The sequence below is a fragment of the Notolepis coatsorum genome (genome assembly GCF_963971535.1).
Source record: "Notolepis coatsorum genome assembly, chromosome: 12".
In the NCBI taxonomy this organism is placed as follows: domain Eukaryota; kingdom Metazoa; phylum Chordata; class Actinopteri; order Aulopiformes; family Paralepididae; genus Notolepis; species Notolepis coatsorum.
The window spans coordinates 55,897,678-55,917,182 of NC_140176.1; the positions used below are offsets into that span (position 1 = coordinate 55,897,678).

The 19,505-nt window shown below is 43.4% G+C and overlaps 1 protein-coding gene across 1 annotated transcript; it reads right to left on the minus strand.

Annotated features, from left to right (window-relative positions):
* Positions 1 to 282: 282 nt before the first annotated feature.
* Positions 283 to 11,901, minus strand: LOC311237860 (C-C chemokine receptor type 9-like; the record flags this gene model as incomplete). The annotated part of the gene is made up of 2 exons (XM_084325837.1): positions 283 to 1,338; positions 11,566 to 11,901. 2 exons carry the CDS (start codon positions 11,899 to 11,901, stop codon positions 283 to 285), a joined length of 1,392 nt encoding a protein of 463 aa, XP_084181963.1.
* Between the last annotated feature and the right edge of the window lie 7,604 nt (positions 11,902 to 19,505).

Consider the following 19,505-nt stretch of genomic DNA (forward strand, 5'->3'; position numbering starts at 1 on the left):
AATTTATTAAAGGATAAAAACGGAAGACAATTCACAATATTTACAGTAATATACAGTTTATAGTGTATGCATATTTGCCTTTCTTAAATGTCACAGAATGGTAAATGTACACCTCAAAGTATTTATTTGAAATTATAATAAAAGTCTCCCACAAAGGCCTCTCAGCAGCCTCTATGACACTAGGTGAAATATGATGTGATAAGGCCTTTAGAAGATAATGTAGATGATGATGATACTGATGATGATGATGATGAAATGCTAGCTACCAGGGAAAGGAGTTATTTATAAGGAGAGGGCAGGGGTCATCTCAGTATCTGACATAACAGATGAACGCTTGGGGGCTGTCTGTAGCTTACTGAGACCGCCCCTGCCCAGGGCACCAGTGCATATCTTCAGCATCCTCAGAAGATCCTTTCGGAAGCGAATGCCGACAAAGACGTACAGGAATGGGTTCAGGCAGGCGTGGGTGTAGGCCAGACTCTTGGCTATCTGCCCAGCTATGTCGAAGTGCTTCTCGGTGTCGCAGTCGTGCGTGGCGTTGGCGGCCTGCGTGGCCTCGATCACCAGGAGGGTATTGTATGGCAGCTGGGAGAGGACAAACACGGCCACCACTGCGAAGATGACCCGCAAGGCCTTGTGCTTTTCAAAGCTCCTGGCCTGCAGCAGGGTGCGAATGATGACGGAGTAGCAGAGGACCATGACCAGCAAGGGAAGGCAGAAGCCCACACAGATCTGCAGGGACAGCACAATTATCTTGGTTTGGTTGAAGAGGTTGTTCCAGTAGACAAGAACACAGTAGGACTGGCCCTGTTGGTCGGTCTTCACCTGGCCAAAGATGAACTCGGGCAGGGCCAGGAGCCCAGAGACGACCCAAACACCCAGGCAGGCCAGCTTGCTGTAGAACAGCCTCTTGTTCTTAAGATTGTGGGCCTTGATGACCTGCACGATGGCGATGTAGCGGTCCACACTGATGCACGTGAGCAACAGCATGCTACTGAATAAGTTGATCTTGTAGACGCCCCACATCACCTTGCAGAGACCCACGCCGAAGCCCCAGCCCTGGTTGGCGTCAGTAGCCCAGAAGGGCAGTGTGCCCAGGAAGAGGAGGTCTGCCACGGCCAGGTTGAGCAGGTAGACGTCTGTCATGGTTTTCAGACGGTTGCGTACGGTGGTGTAAATCCAAACCACCATGAGGTTGCCCAGGGCACCCAGGCTGAAGATTAGCCAGAAGAGTGGAGGCTCGTACTGCCCACGGAACTGCCGGACCCAGCTTTTGTCACACAGGCCTTCGTCAATGGAATTGAGGTCATAGTCATCCGTGAAACCAGAGCTAAAGTCCTGTAATCAAAGAGAAGAAGCGTTATTAGATAATAATAATAATACACTTTATTTGTATAGCACCTTTCATACAAGAATTGCAGCTCAAAGTGCTTCACAGTAGTAAAAAAGACACAGGCATAAAATGAGCACAAAATTGGCAGATCAAGAGCAATACATAAAATGCAGACATAAAATTGGGCATAAAATAAGCACACAATTTGCATAAAATAGACAGCAGCAAAATAGAGGCATTCAAGATAAGGCATAGAACATTAAATCACATTTTTCATCACATAGATGTGATATCTTACATGTTAGAGGTCATGAGGTTTCATGCAACACGGCCAGACGCGCCTCGACTATTCTGATCCTTCTGTCACTTTCTGTGGGTGACTGGTTTAAGATAACTTCGCCCAGCTCACCATGGCGTCCTCTCTGAAGTGTTTTTCTGTCTGTGTTTTTAACCCAACTCTATCTGCTACCCGGGGTTCATAACAGTGATGCATCTCTTTGAAGGTTGCAGGGCCATGACATCAAACACCTACTGCAGTGCTGACTGACGCTCAGGCTACAACCAGACTGTCGGATGCAGGTGCTGCCCCTGCAGCAGGAGAAACCACACCACTGTAGCTTCCTGCCACCATCCCTGGGTGTGTGTGTGTGTGTGTGTGTGTGTGTGTGTGTGTGTGTGTGTGTGTGTGTGTGTGTGTGTGTGTGTGTGTGTGTGTGTGTGTGTGTGTGTGTGTGTTCGTGCGTGCGTGTGTGTGCGTGCGTGCGTGTGTGTGTGTGTGTGGGGGGGGGGGGGGGGCGGGGTAAACAGATAGGGGTTCATCACACACGTCAGCAACCCAGCATCGCCGACTATGACACAGATGTAGGGCACATAAGTTGGTTGGGTGGGTGGGTTGGGGTGGGGGGGGTATCAGGTTGGGCAATGTTTGCGAATTTCACAAACAATGGAAATGCTGCTGGTTAGATTTTTTTCCGTTGTGCTGATCCTAGACCAGTTTTAGATCCATCCACTGCATAAAATTACATGATTACACATTGCACATGTTGCACACATTAAATAACTTGTGTCTGATGATACATTCTCAAAACAATATATACGTATTACAACCCCCCATCCCTGCACCCCTGCTTCCTCCCGGAATCTCGTGCCCGGTAACAGACTAGTTGTGAAGCGGTTTAGATTTCCTCTCTGAATGTGGTACAGAGTCACTACAAAGTACAAACACTACCTCCCTGTCCCTCTACCCTGTTACTATTTACCTGTTACTGTTACCCTGACTTATTATTATTATTATTATTATTCTTTTTTCCTCAATATGTATGTGAACTATCACAAAGTGGTTTATATATTCAGCACATTGACGACAGTATATCAATTTCAATGTTGTGCGCTGTTCAGGGATTTTCACAAATGCCATAACTGTGACGTATGAAATAATAATAATGAAATAAAAGACATGAATAACACTTACAGTTTCGTCAGTCGAAAATCCAGTCGTCATATCAGTTGGGAACGGGTAATAGTCCATTTTATCTGCAAGGAGAGAGAAGGAGAAAAAATACGTTAATGCTGGTCTGTTTCATATACCTTGAATTATTTATACAATACCCTAAGACTTCATGTCGCATGGATACAAAATATTACACGTCATCCCAATATTATACTGAAAATCAAACAATTGGTAACTGACAAATCACCTTTTTTTCTCCGCTTAACCAGGCAGTCAGGAATAAGATGTTGAGAGCAACCTGTACTTCAGTGCTCTCCTCTCCCTGAGCAGTATCTCTGACGAACATTACGTCATTTTCACTTGCTTATATGGTTTCCCTTAACCACAACATCACGTGTTGATGAGCTGCTTTGTGTCTGTCTGGCTTGTTTTTTCAACGTGAGCCTAGGGACACTTTTTACACACCATCATCATCATCATCATCATCACATCAAGGAAGATAGCCTATACCACCCCAGATGTAAGGAGGGCTGTCTGTGAACTGGTGAATATGGTCAGCATTAGGACCAAACACGCCCTCACTCCCCGAGACACCTGAATAGAGCTTTTATAAGGAGACCTGGGTTTGGTGAGTGTGTGTGTGCAGGTTTTGTGAGCGAGCTACCTCTCTCTCAGACTTAAAACCCAACGGACCATTACCATCTGTCTGGAAGTGAAACAACGTCCACCGCCCCCCTCCTCTGTAAAACAGACTATAGGGTTTCTTCATGTCACAGCCCATTTCTCAAGGCTTTATAGTTAGGTGGAGCACTTCAAGCTACGGACCACTGATGTCTGAAACTGAAAACCGTGGTACGACATAACCCCCAGGTGGTGACAGCCTGTAGGAGGTGGGATGTTGTAACCTGAAAGCGGTGACAGCCCCTTCAAAGTGGGATATCGGACCCTCTGTAACTGTTTTCACACCTTGGACCGGAGCTCTTTCTGGGTCCTTATTATATTTATTTATTTTTAGATGAATGTATTTTGAGCGCAGCGTCGTAAACCTTTGTAGTCAGGAACCTGAACGAGAGATAAGATAAGATAAGATAAGATATACTTTATTAATCCCCTTGGGGAAATTCCAATGACACACACATACAGCACAACGTCTCATTAATAATAAACATCACAATCATTACATTTTTTCAGTAACAACGGCACAGCATAAATTCAACAGACATGTACATTTGTTGACACATGTCATCTACAGAATGCCTGAGACACTGCATGCGATCGTCGGCAGCAACAACACTAAGTAGTGAAACAAGGCATCGTGCGCCAGGTGGCGGGAGGGAGGGAGGGATGGAGCGAGGGAGGGGAGGGATGGGGAGGGGGGACAGGAATTGGGTTTTGAAGCAGTCTTAGGGCCCCACTCCAACGCGCGTAGGAGGCAGCCATCCTAGATCCCCATCCCGGTCCCTGTTGAAACATATCACAAACGTATACCCTTGTCATGTGGTGACCCACCAAAGCAAGGCCTGCGGCCCGTGTTGGGTCCCAACCCATAGTTTGAGAAACCGGGACTTCGAGTATATCACGGTTACATGGGTACAATAGTGGAAGAGATTGTCCAGGCATTAATGTGGTATTCTGTTTAACCACACGGTGTATTCCAGTGTCTCCTGGTCCATAGAATATTCTCACACCAAAGAAATGGTCTGAACAACACCTGGCAGAAACACCATGTGTATGCCTTCTAGGGGTTACCGTCCTGTCTTTTGCAACACTTACTGTAACGTCAGTACCGCACCGGCAACTTAGAAGGGTAATGGCTAGGAGGCAGCATCCACATTACAGCCGGCTGCGTTGCATTGTGGTTCTCATCTCCACCTGATGTCACCGCAGCTTTTTGGAACTCTGCCATTTCGACAAAAAATAGGAATTATTCTTTTGAGGATTAGGGAAGTATGATGAGAATGTCTTGATGCTCTCACAGAACGGACAAAAAGTGTAACACATAAGTACCCGGAAAACAACAAAGGAGAAAGTCCCTGTGATTGTAACGAGTCACGGCTGAAGCGTTCATGTGACACAGTGATGCAGGCTCATCACACCGGCCGCCGACGTCCACTCAGCCAAACCTGAGGCGTGGCAGAGATTTACACGATTCATGGAAGACCATTTAATAGACGAGACGAGATCAGCCTTCACCCATCCAATCAGTCCATCCTGGGAAGTCAGATTTCTCTGCATTTTGGCTGGACAAGACCGAGGGCAATTAATGTGCAATTATTTTAGCTTGTCGAATGTGTACTTATTTTATATTTATTTACTTAGTTGTACTTATTTTATGGCTGCTTTTCTTTTTTTATTCAGATTCAGATTCAGATTCAGATTCCTTTATTGAGCCATTTGTGTAAAACACATTGGTAATTGTTGCAGCAATACAGTGTATGCATTCTTTCTTTTTTCACAGTAAACAAACACCAACACAGACAAGAAACGAAAACTTATTGCAGATAAGTGTATTGTTTATTGTATAAATACCTGCTTTTTTATTCTGTAAATTGTTCCTTTCTTTATTCCTTTTTTTTTATCTACTTTTTCTCCTCCTATTTTTTCTCCCATCCCAATTTAGTCGTTATGCCAATTCCCCCCTCCCCTTCCTGGTTGTTGCACGCATTTGCCCCCCACATGCCGGTCTAGGGAGCCCTGAAGTCTATCACATGCTTCCTCCGATACATGTGGAGACAGCCAGCAGCCTCTTTTCACCTGACAGCGAGGACTCTCACTGGGGAGTGTAACGCGTGGGAGGATCACACTACCTCCCCCAGTTCCCTCCCTCGCTGTGCAGGCGCCCTGACCGACCTGTAGGACTCGCTGTTTACAACGACCAGGACCCACCCCACCGGCTTTCCACCCGCTGACACTGCCAATTGTGTCAGTATGGACGACCGACCAAGCCGGAGGTACCGCAGCAGCCGGATTCGATCCCACTGTCTCTGTGGTGGTAGACAGACGCTTAGTCCGCTGCGCTACCCGGCCGCCCTTGCTTTATTTATTCCTTTATCTATTCCTTTATCCAGGTTTGTGTAAGCACACTTTACAGAATAAAAAAAATAGACTGGGTTTTAACAGCACATTGATTTGGATGGCTACATTGAAAGGCAATGGTCCAATTCAATTGATGCAGTGTACTTATGAAGACCCAGATCATGAATATATCTAATAGGTAGTTCAGAAAGTTCATCTTTGGTACTTTTTTGTCCAGATTCAAGTGTTCAGCAGAACTCAAAGATAAAAATGCACTCTAATCCTCATTGTGGCTCTGTATGTTTGTGACTTTCTACAAATGTGGTAACATGGTCCATTGGTCCATCCTGGCTGGATCATACATTTCCTATCATATGGATTATATGTTACTGAATCAAGGCGTATCATAGTTAAATCTATCATACCGCCAACCGATCCCGGTTTGTGTGTGTGTGTGTGTGTGTGTGCATGTGTGTGTGTATGTGTTTCCTGTGAGTGGGTGGAAGAAAGAGTCCTTTCCTTCTCTAGTGTGGCTGTTCAGTGTTCAGGCCCCTTTGAAGGCCCCCTACGCACCAGAGAGTGGGGTAACATTCTCTCCACGGTTTCAATACCCACCCTGATTTAGCTCTTCCGGTCTAAGAGTCCATGTGAAGCAGAGGCTCAGGGAGGACGACACGATGGCTGTTCAGCTTCAAGTCTCCCATAATTTTGTTGGTTGTGTTTCTCGGCCTTTAACCACAGAGAGGCACAGAGAAACGGCAGTGTCTCACTGGGTTTATACTGGAGAAAGTGACAGATGTGAGAGGCACTCCCACCAAGTGTCAAAGTGCTAAAAGGTGTTAAAGGGTTCACGTTGCACATGCAAAAAAGAAAAGAAAATGCCTGCATTGTGTGTAGACAAGAACGTGCAATACATTGTCTCTTGTACTTGTCCTTCGTCAAAAAAAGTTCAAAGAGACAGTTAATCTGATAAGGAGAACAGGCAGCCCAAAGGTGATTTGTAGAGACACGTACACACACAGTAGTCAGGAGACACAACAGTTGGATCACACATCAACAGTTTGTCAGTAACAGTCAATAACCACACAAGTCTGAATGACGCAGACTTGTGGTTCAGGGCACAAGGTGGGCTGCGTTCAAAGTAGTCAGATCAGCTAAGACCAAGATTAGTTTGTGGTTGACTCTGAACGGGCCTCTGTCTGACGTGTCAGGCTAGTCGTACCCTATTCTCGTCTGGTATCAGTGTGACATCCAATACCAGTATCTGTATATCAGTGCGTCCTTAATGTTCAGTGTCATGTTAAGCTGTAAGCCGTATTTCGCCTAAAGGTACATGCCTAAGTAAATGGAAGATTGCTCCACTTCTGCAAGGTCAATTAGCATGTTCTTGGTATCTAGGAACATCTAGGGACCTGGGGGTATGTATTTCCAGTGTCAGAAATATTGTGTCTGTTACTAGGCTGAGTAAATTGTAATGAAGAAAAGGAGAATATAAATTATGATTTATGATTTTTGCATCTTTGATCATGTTAAATCTGCGGGGCACAAGAAAATGCTCACTGAGCTCATTCACCACCTTATTGAGATCATGTGTTCAAAAAAATCTAAGCAAATGAACCGCGGGAAGATGATTAAACAGAAGGATTTGTAGATACAGTAATTAATAATAATCGATTTTAATTATAAATTCATATTTGACCTTGAACTTGACCTTGACCTTATTATGGCCAAATCATACATCTATGGATATGGAAAATGCTCCTCTTTCCAATGGCAGGGTTGAATCTGGATTTAGTAATTTCCTTGCGGTTTTTACGATAATTAGCATTTTCAGATAAATTCGTATTTACGATAAATCGTATAAAACATCGGTAAAAATGAAAATATACACTTTGACTGCTGTTTTTGATAGAGTTATGGTCTTTACTCTTGGCTACAAAAAAAATATTTAAAAACGTTAACCTCTTAACATCCAAGGGCCCACATGTGGACGATTCTTTGCCGGCCTCTAGTGGCTCGGGTGTGCATTTCTTTTAATACAATATATAGATATAATTAAAGCCCTATTTGTTGCCTGTCGATTGCCCTTTCAGGTGACAAAATCCGTTCAGCGGTTCTCGAGTTACATGCCGATATGTGAGGCGTGCCCCAAAGTACGCAAAAGTACACATTACCACCCCCGACTCCCGGGGCTCTAGCTCCGTCAATCATTTGGCGATCTCGAAAGTCTTTGCACAGGGTTGTAGCCAATGAGTGTGGCTTTCCAATGATACCCCATGATATGATAATTGGGGATCTAATACGGTGTCTATTGATCGATTTATGATAAAGAAAAGCAGGGTCCCCCTATAGGGGGACCTTAAGGCTTAACAGGTTCCAGCTGGCCTTTTCTGCAAAACACTTAACCCCTAGGGTTCTCTCTCCTGATTGGATAAAGTGGGAACGGCGAACGGGATACCAGCACATTTATTTTCTGTTTACTGCCGAGTGGAGGGACTGGAAGACCCATGTTACTGATTTAACACTCACTATATCAGTGATGGCTATCAGGAGGAAAATACAACTTATAGTACCTTTAAGCAAAAGCAAAAACTAGAAAGAACTGGGTTTTTATTTGGTGAAACATCACTGCGTCACCAAAAATTATTATTAAACATAATAGAATTTACTACAAGCAAAACTTCTCATCACAATTTCTGAAGAAAAGCCACAAACAACTTCTATGTGAAATGAGAAAGCCTTGGCACGGCAGCAGATAGGCTACAGTGAATGGATACACAGCTGTGATGCGTATATTAACACTTGCCCCAGTGTATTCTGGGAATGTGCTCCGAGCACGAGCAGTAGGGGAGGCGTGATTTTTTTTCGTAGACGCAGTTTGCGAAGATGCTCTCTGATTGGCTAGCCCGCGTACAGCGAAGACCCTCTCTGATTGGTTTAGCTCCGAAGGGCTCTTCCGCCTTGTACATATATATTCTCTGCTTCGAAGTGGTTATGCTTTGGCCCTCTTTCGAAGTGGGTTATGCTTTGAGTTTATCTTTAGAGCAGGGCGATGGACCACCAGCCCGACTACCGCTCTGTAGCTCTCACCTCCATAGCCATGAAGTGCTTTGAGAAGCTAGTAAAGGGCTACATCTGCTCCTCCCTCCCCATCAACCTGGACCCCCTGCAATTTGCATACCGCCCCAACAGGTCCACGGAGGATGCCATAGCCCATGTGCTGCACACAGCAGCATCACACCTGGACAAGAGGCAGGGGAACTATGTGAGAATGCTATTCATCGACTACAGCTCAGCATTCAACACCATAGTCCCCTCCAAACTCATAGCCAAGCTCAGGGACCTGGGCTTGAACTATGACCTCTGTCAGTGGGTCTTGGACTTCCTGAAGGGCAGACCCCAGGTGGTGAGAGCAGGCAACTGCACCTCCTCATCCATCACCCTCAACATAGGGGCCCCCCAGGGCTGTGTTCTGAGTCCCCTCCTCTACTCCCTGTACACACATGACTGTGTGGCTCAGCGGAACAACACAATCATCAAATTTGCTGACGACACAGTAGTGGTGGGCCTGATCTCTGCAAACGACGAGAGGGCCTACCTGGAAGAGGTCAAGGTCCTGGCGGGATGGTGCCAAGAGAACAGCCTCTCCCTGAACGTCAGCAAAACAAAGGAGATGATTGTGGACTTTAGGAGGTCGGGGGTCAGGGACTACAGCCCCCTCAGCATCGACGGGGCACCGGTTGAGAGAGTGAACAGTTTTAAGTACCTCGGAGTCCACATATCTGAGGACTTGACATGGACCACACACATTGACAGTGTTGTGAAGAAGGCACGGCAACGCCTCTACTTCCTCAGGCGCCTAAGGAAGTTCCAAGTCAGTCAGAAGATCCTTAAGAACTTCTACTCATGTACAATAGAGAGCATCCTGACTGGCAATATCACCGCCTGGTTTGGGAATAGCACCGCACAAGACCGTAGCAGACTACAGAGAGTGGCCCGTTCAGCCGAGCGCACAATTGGAGGGGGGCTTCCCACTCTCCAGAACATTTACAACAAGCGGTGCAGGGGTAAGGCTAAGAGAATTATCAAGGACTCCAGCCACCCAAACAACTTGCCACTTTGAACTGCTGCGGTCAGGCAAGCAATACCGGAGTCTCATGGCAAGCACAGAAAGACTCGGAAGAAGCTTCTATCCCCAGGCCATCAGGTTGCTCAACGAACAATAACACTATGCAACAACCATCAAATGCACTCACAGCACACACATCCACACGCACACACTGACTCACTTTAAACAAACAACACACTGCAGCACCCACTCTCCACACTTTAGAACAACACACTTTATTGGCAAAGAATTTGCACTACAACCCATACCTCAGTACACCTACTGTAAATTGTACCTAAATTGTACCTCATCCCATTTCTGCTTTGCACTATATAGTATATTGTATATTAGTATATTGCATAGTATATTGTATGGTAACTCAACTACTTCTATTCTGCATTGAACATTGTATATATGTACAATGTACATACTGAACACTTGTCTACGTACGTGACTTTTTTTTTTTTACATGCTATACTTATTTTATTTCATACTTATCTTTTTGTCTAGCACAGTCTCTGGAACAGAAAGAAGCATTTTGTATAAAAGTATTCTGTACTTCTGTATGACAACTATTAAAGAAACTTGAAACTTGAAACCGATTCCAAACTCTAAGCATAACCCACTTCGAAAGAGGGCCAAAGCATAACCACTTCGAAGCAGAGAATATATATACACAAGGTGGACATTTCTATCCCAGAGCCCTTCGGAGCTAAACCAATCAGGTGGTTAATTAATCAATGGTTTGTTAGCATATAGTTCATCATAGGTTCCTAGATACTTAATCATTATCATTGTGTGATCCCTAAAGTGTTACCTGATGCAGTAGTGTGCATGTCTTTCTACACTCCCCCCACTTCCTGTGCATACTATATAGGAAGGTAGACCATGAACTCCTGCACGTGAGGCGGCTCCAACAGGGTTAATCCAGGGCGGCCTGTGGTTTGAAGAGTTTCACTACAAACAGGAGGGGGACGGGGGGGCGGTTGGTCTGGAGACCACTACTCTACCACGACACCGTCAGCACTCAGATAACGCTTGCTAACGCGCTGCATGTGGAGTGAAGTACAGGAGACGTTATTAAACTTGCAGAATGTATTTATGTAATTCTTATACAACCAGGTTTGTCCCGTTTAAATATTAATAAAAACAAAAAAAAACACTTGATAGACATGATAGCAGCGATTGTAGTAGCAGTACTGAAAATACACGTCTACTGAAAATGGCTATTCGCTGTAATCGATTTTTATACTTTGTTTAAATTTACACAATACATTCTCATGCCTGTTCTCTCCTCATCACACCTAGTGCTGGTGCTTTTATCACATCTACTGCACCCTGCTGGTCGCAGACTCTGGCTGAGCTCGTTTCTTACGAGTTACGACCAATGCCTTGTTGCTCACATGCATTAGTCTTCTGCCCCCCTGTGACTATTCATTTTATTTTCTCCCTTTATTGTGTCATCGTTTGTTTCCACGTTTAGCCTATATAAACTGCAGGAAAGGCATCCTCTGCAAATCAGCATTGTCTTTCCTGCATGTAAAATGTTCTTATCGTTTAGAAACTGTAGTGTCAAGTTCCATCCTAAAGTACACAAACTGAACTTTTAACTTGAGCTTGTAATGAGCGTCTGCCTCCTATCTGGTCTGCTGGGCTGACTTCTCCATCCGCATTGTGTTCAGAGCCAAAGGCTGTGGACAAGGACTCTCCTGTGTCCACTTCCACCATGGAGGCCAAGTGTTCGCCTGTGTCCACTTCCACCATGGAGGCCAAGGTGTCTGTGTCCACTTCCACCATGGAGGCCGAGGTGTCTGTGTCCACTTCCACCATGGAGGCCGAGGTGTCTGTGTCCACTTCCACCATGGAGGCCGAGGTGTCTGTGTCCACTTCCACCATGGAGGCCGAGGTGTCTGTGTCCACTTCCACCATGGAGGCCGATGTGTCTGTGTCCACTTCCACCATGGAGGTCGAGTGTTTGCCTGTGTCCACTTCCATCCTTGGAGGCAGAGGTGTCTGTGTCCACTTCCACCATGGAGGTCGAGTGTTTGCCTGTGTCCACTTCCACCATGGAGGCAGAGGTGTCTGTGGTGCCGCTGCCCAGTTTGGACTGTAGGCTAAACGGTTCCTGTGCAAAACAAACCAAGGACCCCAGAAAACAAGAGGTCAATATAAGTCAAAAATACTTTCTCATAGGGGCGGCTGGGTAGCGCAGTGGACTAAGCACTCGCCTACCACCGCAGAGACTCTGGGATAGATTCCAGCTGTCAGCGGTACCTCCGGCTTGTGTCAGTCGTCCCTACTAACACAATCGTCAGTGTTAGCGGGTGGGAAGCTGCGGGGTATGTGTCCTGGTCGTAGTAAACTGTGACTCCTACTGGTCGGTCGGGGTGCCTGTTCACCAGGGAGGGGATCTGGGGGAAAAACCTCTGCACGCATATCCACATGTATTGGAGGAGGCATGTGGTAGTTCTACACCCTCCCCAGGCCGACAGTGGGGCAATGCGCGCAACGACCAGGAAGGGAATTGGAATAACGACTAAATTGGGATGAGTGAAAAATACAGAAAGCCCAAAAATAAAGATCAATGCAAATTAAAGTGCCAAATCATGACATGCACAAAGTATATACTAATTTTTTACATATGATGATACTATGAAATTATAGTTGTTCTTTCTTACTTACTCTCTTCGTGGGAGTATAATCAGCATCATCATCATAATGCAGTTATTTCTTAATAACCTTTGATATAGATTTGTATAATGTAAAGTCCTAGGTGGGCAAGGGTATCCCCCCTTAGGACTACCAAGAATAAACTATTCTAGGGAATAGCCCCATACCGGCATGTTTCCTCCTTCTCTATGTAGGTTTCCCAGCCAGTGACTTCATGGGCAGTTCCCCCGACGCAATCCAGCTCAATCTCCAGCTTGACAGTCTCCAGGGTGAAGCTCTGCAGCTTCCCACGGTACTCAGCCGGCTGGGTCTCACAGTCCTCCACGTTGGTGGTACCCAAAGTCTCTGGGGACACGTCTAGCTCCTCCAGTCAGCTGAGTGAGCCCAGCCTCAAGGGTAGCGCTCTCTCGTTTTAGCTGCTTCCCCTTGGTGATATAGCTGGCAAAGCGCTGGTTCGGCCCAGAGAGGGTCTGCTTCTCTGCAGCACGCGTCAGCACCTGGGCCAGAGCAGCAGCTCCAGCTGAGGCAGAACCTGATGTCCCAGCACTCATCCTCCCCAGCAGCCACAGAATGGCCCATAGCACCATGGTGAGTGACAGGGGACTTTGCCTGGTGTTGAAAGCCTATAGGGATGAATCCATGATATTTACCTCTGTCCCTGGGCAGGGAGTGTGGCATGGCCACACCTGTACTATAATGACAGCCAAGTGCATCATAGATTCAACATTGTATAGATATCTACATTTCTAGTGGTACTTCAAATTTAAAAACGTTGGCTGATAAAACAGTATGTTTCAGTAGTAAATGATTTATGGAATCATTTCTGTGACTGTTGATCAAATTCCATGACCTTTCCATAGTAAATAACTAGGGATGCACTGATCCGATATTGATATCGGCCCCGATATGACTAAAATATCTGGATCAGGTATTACATTTTTTTTTATAATAATATCGGATTTATTTAATTATTATTATTTATTTTATATATATCCACCACCAAGCCTAGCCCAGGCCACAGCAGCAGCTCCACCACCAGGCCTAGCCCAGGCCACAGCAGCAGCTCCACCACCAGGCCTAGCCCAGGCCACAGCAGCAGCTCCACCACCAGGTTTAACCCAGCCCAGCTACCACCGTTTTCAATGGTAAGACCAGTGCTTTTAGTGTCAATGCAGAACCTAACCTTCCGCGACCACGGACATGTTTAGGATTAAACCCAACATTAAAAAAACTGCGCAAAATGAACTTCTATCAAACTGTCAATAATGCCAATGTTCTGTGGAATCCTCACTCCAAACCCAAGGGACTGTTAGGAGGACATTTGAATATTTGTAGTATTATCCCAAAAAGTTACCAAATTAAACATCTTCTCTCAGACTCTAATCTAGACTTCCTGTGCCTCCCTGAGACATGGCTCCACAAAAACTCCCCATCCGCTGCCTTAACTATACCTGGCTATAATATCTACAGGAAGGACAGAGTTCAAGGAAGAGGGGGGGGGGGGGGCTAATCTTCTATGTCCGAGAACATATATTATGCGAAGAGATCCAATGCCCAGAGAATGATATTGAATGCATCTGTCTGAATGTCACATTATCTCCAAGAATGTCCTTTGTCTTAATTGGGGTGTATAGGCCACCCTCTGCAAAGTCTGTCTTTCTTGATAACTTCCATGATGTACTAAAGAAATATAGCTCAGGGAAGAAAGTATTAATCCTTGGCGATCTGAACCTAAACTATGAAGATAAGTTAGGTAAAAGAGCACTGAATATAATCACAAATAAATTTGATCTTACACAGTTAGTTAAGGGGCCCACTAGGATAACTTCCACGTCAAGAACTCAAATTGACCTAATATTCTCTAATAAAGCTGAGAGAGTGCCTAAGACATTTAACATGATTACAGGCCTGTCTGATCACAACCTAACCCTTGTAGTTAGAAAACGTCCCCCAAATCGAGCACACCTGATCTCCAACACAAAATGTAATACATTCAGAATACCTAAGAGTGACATGGCTGAATTTGAAAGTGCAATTAAGAACATCAACTGGAAGGACCTAGTATATGGGAACAATGTGGATTCACACGCACACGCATGTTCCTAGATACAATTACAAATACAACAAAATCAGATAGACAAATCTTTGCTTCCTTAAGAAACAGGGTCATAAAAGTTATCAAAGCTGCTAAAGCAACCTTCTTTGTAAATATGTTGAGTGAAGCTAAGGGAAAACCAAAACAAATCTGGGACAATTTGAAAAGGTTATCAGGCAGCAGTCAAAGATCAACAAAACAGCTTGAAATTAAAGAGAATGGCTCCCTGATTAAAGAACCAGTACAAATTGCAACTCTTTTCAACTCCTATTTTGTGAACTCTGTTAGGATGATAATGCCCAACAGTCAAACAGGACCACTTATTTCACATCTGATAGATGAATCCCAGCCAGTGTTTTCTTTAATGGAGGTCACTGAAGCCCAAATTAGCTAAATTCTGAAATTCCTCAAAAGCTCTAAGTCTAAAGCTGTATTTGGTCTGGACTCACTTTTTCTAAAAAAAAAAGCCTCTATTAAAGAATATAAATATCATAATGACTGGAAGACAGCCATTGTTGTACCAGTCTTTAAATCAGGAGACTCAAGAATAGTGAGTAACTATAGGCCAATCAGTATCTTGCCTGTTATCTCAAAAGTTGCTGAAAAATGCATTATTGAACAGCTACGTACACTCTAGTCTGCACCCAATGCAGTTTGGCTTTCAGACAAACCACTCCACGAGACAGCCAACTGCTTCTTCCTAGAGAATATTAAACAAAAGATGGACAAAGGAGGTGTTGTCAGTGCCATATTCTTAGATTTTAAGAAGGCATTTGACACCGTTAGTCATTAGATACTCCTTTGCAAACTTTCTAACTATAATTTTTCTATTGGCGTGCTGAACTGGGTGAAGTCTTGTCTTGCTGATAGAATTCAATGTGTTAGGGTCAGAGGTGAAACATCACCCTTTATGAGCAATGCAATGGGTGTGCCCCAGGTATCCATCTTCAGGCCTCTCCAATTTGATTTATTATTTATTTATTTATATTTATTTATCCTATTTTTAGTTTATTTATAAATGATCTTCCGTCTGTTTGCACAGTGTGAAGTTCAAATGTATGCCGATGACAACGTTATCTATATTCATGCAAAAACTAAAGAACTGGCATCTGTTAAACTAAACACTGCAATGGTGAATGTCAGGATTAGAGTTATCACCTGAGAGCTATGGGGGCCTCCTGAATCTTTTTTTTACTGAAATTGTGGCCGTTTTCAAATCATATTTAGAGGAATATCTCATTAGGATTAGAGTCTAATACTAATAAACTAATGAAACTGGCCCCGATAAATGTCCAAACCCCCCCTCCCACACACCCACCCACCCCCTCCTAATGTACAGTTTCCTCCCCCTCGTATGTATATATTTTCTGTTAGGATCTGTTTAACAGTACTGTATATCTGTATGTCATGTATGTCATAAATGTCATGATATATATCTGTATATCTGTATGTTGTGTATGTCATAAATGTCATTATGAATTGAAAATGGGGGACCCTGATGTAAACAAGACGAAAGTCTTTCTCTGGTCTGCATCCCCTTAACAATTGTGTGTATTGAGCCGTACGTATTGTGCCCATTCTGCAATCTGTTACAGTTTTCAATCAATCAATCAATCACATCACACAACAGTCTAATCATTAGACTATTGTGTGATGTCATTATTCAGACTCATTCTTAACCATCAATATTTGTTCATTTTCTTACTCACCTCTGATATATAATGCTATATTTACTTATTTGCATCCGATAAAATACAACAATTTAATTTGAAAAATTAGACCAAATTTATTAACTTGAATGAACATTTATTTGTCTCTGCACTTATAAATCAAAAACTAACAAAAATAAAATGGAAAATAAATAGTTGTATGGCACTTAACACATTGGGTGCCAGCAACGAGAAATCTCGTTGTTGGCCGCCATGCGTTGAGTTCCAATGATGAGAAATCTCGTTATTTAATCGTTATTTATTTTATTAGCAATATCCATTCATTTTTCATCCATCCAGCCTCAAGTTATAATTGGGACTGGCTCTGACCTCGAAGGTATTGCACCCATTGGATTGGAGTCAATGGAAATGCATGAGAAAAAAATACTCCGGATTACACATTTTACTTCTGAGCCATGTAACCTGAGACTATTGCATTCATTGAGGCAACCGAAAGCAGCGTGGATTATCTGTTTCGAGGTTTAACGTTGGATCAATAAACGTGATCGATATTTGGAATGGCGATCAGGAATTGGAATAATCTTTTTGCAGAACATCTGAACTAAGGTAAGGAATCTATATTACCAGTATTGGGTTAATCAGTTTTTTTTCCACAGCGTTCACAACGTGTCCCCTATGTGTGTATATGACATTAGCGCTGACCAGGTCATGGATAATCGATTTTTCAGCCCGCTTCTCTAGCGAGCATAAGTACACATATACTATCGATAATCTAGCGTTTATTTGAAAACGATTCATAAATAGGCCAAAAAATTACAACGTGTTTTGTGTATTCCACTAAAGAGCTATTATCGCAGATTTTTCTGGAATCACTAGAAATCTTCAAAACTATACTCTTATTCAAAACGGTATAAAACGGAAATGTACTGATGAAAAAACAATCCGTTTCGTACATGTTGACTGCAAGCAAGTCATTGATAAGCGACAGTCGTATTAGACACATAGCCATAATTTAAGATATAGTTTATGCGTTCGCAAATATCCCCGTCCTCTCATTGACTAAAGCGCTGGCACTCAAGCGATAATGCTGGCAGCATTTACCTCCATTTACCTCCTTGGCAAATAACCAGCTGTATTTAGTTTTCCATAAGGTCCACTGACTCGGTCCCCAGCATTGTGGTCTAGTGGAGACTCGGGTCTGGCAGTGGCAGCCATGGTAACACTACTAGCAGTGTCAACTGCAGTAGTGCTGCTAGCTGCTGCGCTAACAGCATTAGTCTTTGGCCTTTTTATAAAGACGAAGCTGTCCAGCCTTGTGGCGGGTTAAGCCTTTTTTTCGGCGGCATGTGGTGTACCGTTAACTTTTTACTTGAGTCGCAGTTGCAGGACATGAGGACCAGACCAGGAACATCACGTTAAGCTTGCTGCTTCTTCTTCACCAAATGGGTTGGAGTAGCATTAGACACGCTCATGGGCGACGCATTGTGGCTTGGATGTGAAACGCAGCCTATTCCAATAATTAACATTCGGTTATTTTAAAAACTGAAAAGAAAAATATGATCCATTAACAATTTATTTAGGTAACATAAATAATACTAATTCGTACATTGAAAAAAAAAATATATATATACATTTTTTGAGAGACCCCCACAGGGGTTGTTGACAATGGGGGCTCAGACTATCTATGGGGCTGAGCCCCCATTGGCCCCCACATAATTCGAACACTGGTGAATGTCAACAATTGGCTCACAGAGTCTCAACTGTCAACTGTGTCTTAATGTGAAGAAGACAGTTTGTATGTATTTCACAAAATCCAATTCAACATCTGATAATCCTGGAGTGTTTGTTGCTGGAGAGCCAATTCAAGTAGTCTCTCAATTTAAATATCTTGGTATTATCCTCGACTCTACATTATCTTTCAAAAAGCAGGTAAAAAGAGTAACAGACTGCCAAATATAACTTGTCAAATTTCAGATTCATGAGGAACTGTTTAACATCTACTGCTGCCCTTCTCTATGTGAACGCAATGATCATTTCCCATCTCATGTACTGTATGACTAGCTGGACCCATGCAAAAAAACACAACCATGACACCCATTCTCTCTCTGTATAAGCAGGCCCTCAAGGTGCTGGACCGAAAACCATATACTTACCACCACTGTCACATCCTCAGCAAATACAGAATCATCAGCTGGGAAAACCTGACAAAATACACTGATGCCTGCCTACTGTTCAATATCTTAAATGGCAAGGCCCCTCCACCTCTCAGTACTTTTGTCAAACAAAAAACATCTCATAATAGGTCCTCAAGATCTACCCAGAGAGGGGACTGTACTGTGCCGTTTAGGTCCAGCTCCTTCAGTCAGTCCTGTTTTGTAGTCAGAGCCACTCAGTTCTGGAACATCCTACCAACTGAAATAAGACACTGTGCTACCTACCACACCTTTACAAAAAAAAACTCAAGACCTGGTTATTAACCAATCAAACATGTAATCACTTTTAATCAGTTCATTGTGTATTTTATTATTGCTTTTACTATTATGTTGGATTGTGTTGTAAATACTGTGTTTTACTTTGAATGCTTCTGTTCTAGGTGTATTGTCGGTCTTATAACATCTTGCCAAAAGGACTACAGTTGCTAATTAGGCAGCTGGCTAAAACTGACACATTTACAGAAATGTTTATTAATGTGTACTGTCCTTTTTAAAATAAACTGAAACTGAGAAAATAATAATAAATAAAATAAATAATAATTCAGTACATTTATATCTATGTGTTCATTTGTTACATTTTGTTTCACTAAGTTAGTAAAGTAATGTTTTAAGTCAAGCCTGATGTTGCCTTGCACAAAATAATGATCCAAGTCTCTTCCACACAGTGAGGCATAGTTTATTAATTGAACAATGGGTATTGGATCAGTACTCTGTATCGGCCGATACCCAAAGCCCAGGTATCGGTATCGGGACTGAAAAGGTTGGATCGGTGCATCCCTATAAATAACACAATATACATGACTTATGTCTGTCAATGTCTATGTTCAATTGAGGCATTATATTGTTTAATAGTTTATTTCTTTTGGCTTGATGTCTTAAGTGATTGTGATGCTGACCATAGGGGGAAAAAAGGAAAATAAATCTTGTTTTGGTAACAGCCTTTATTACCCT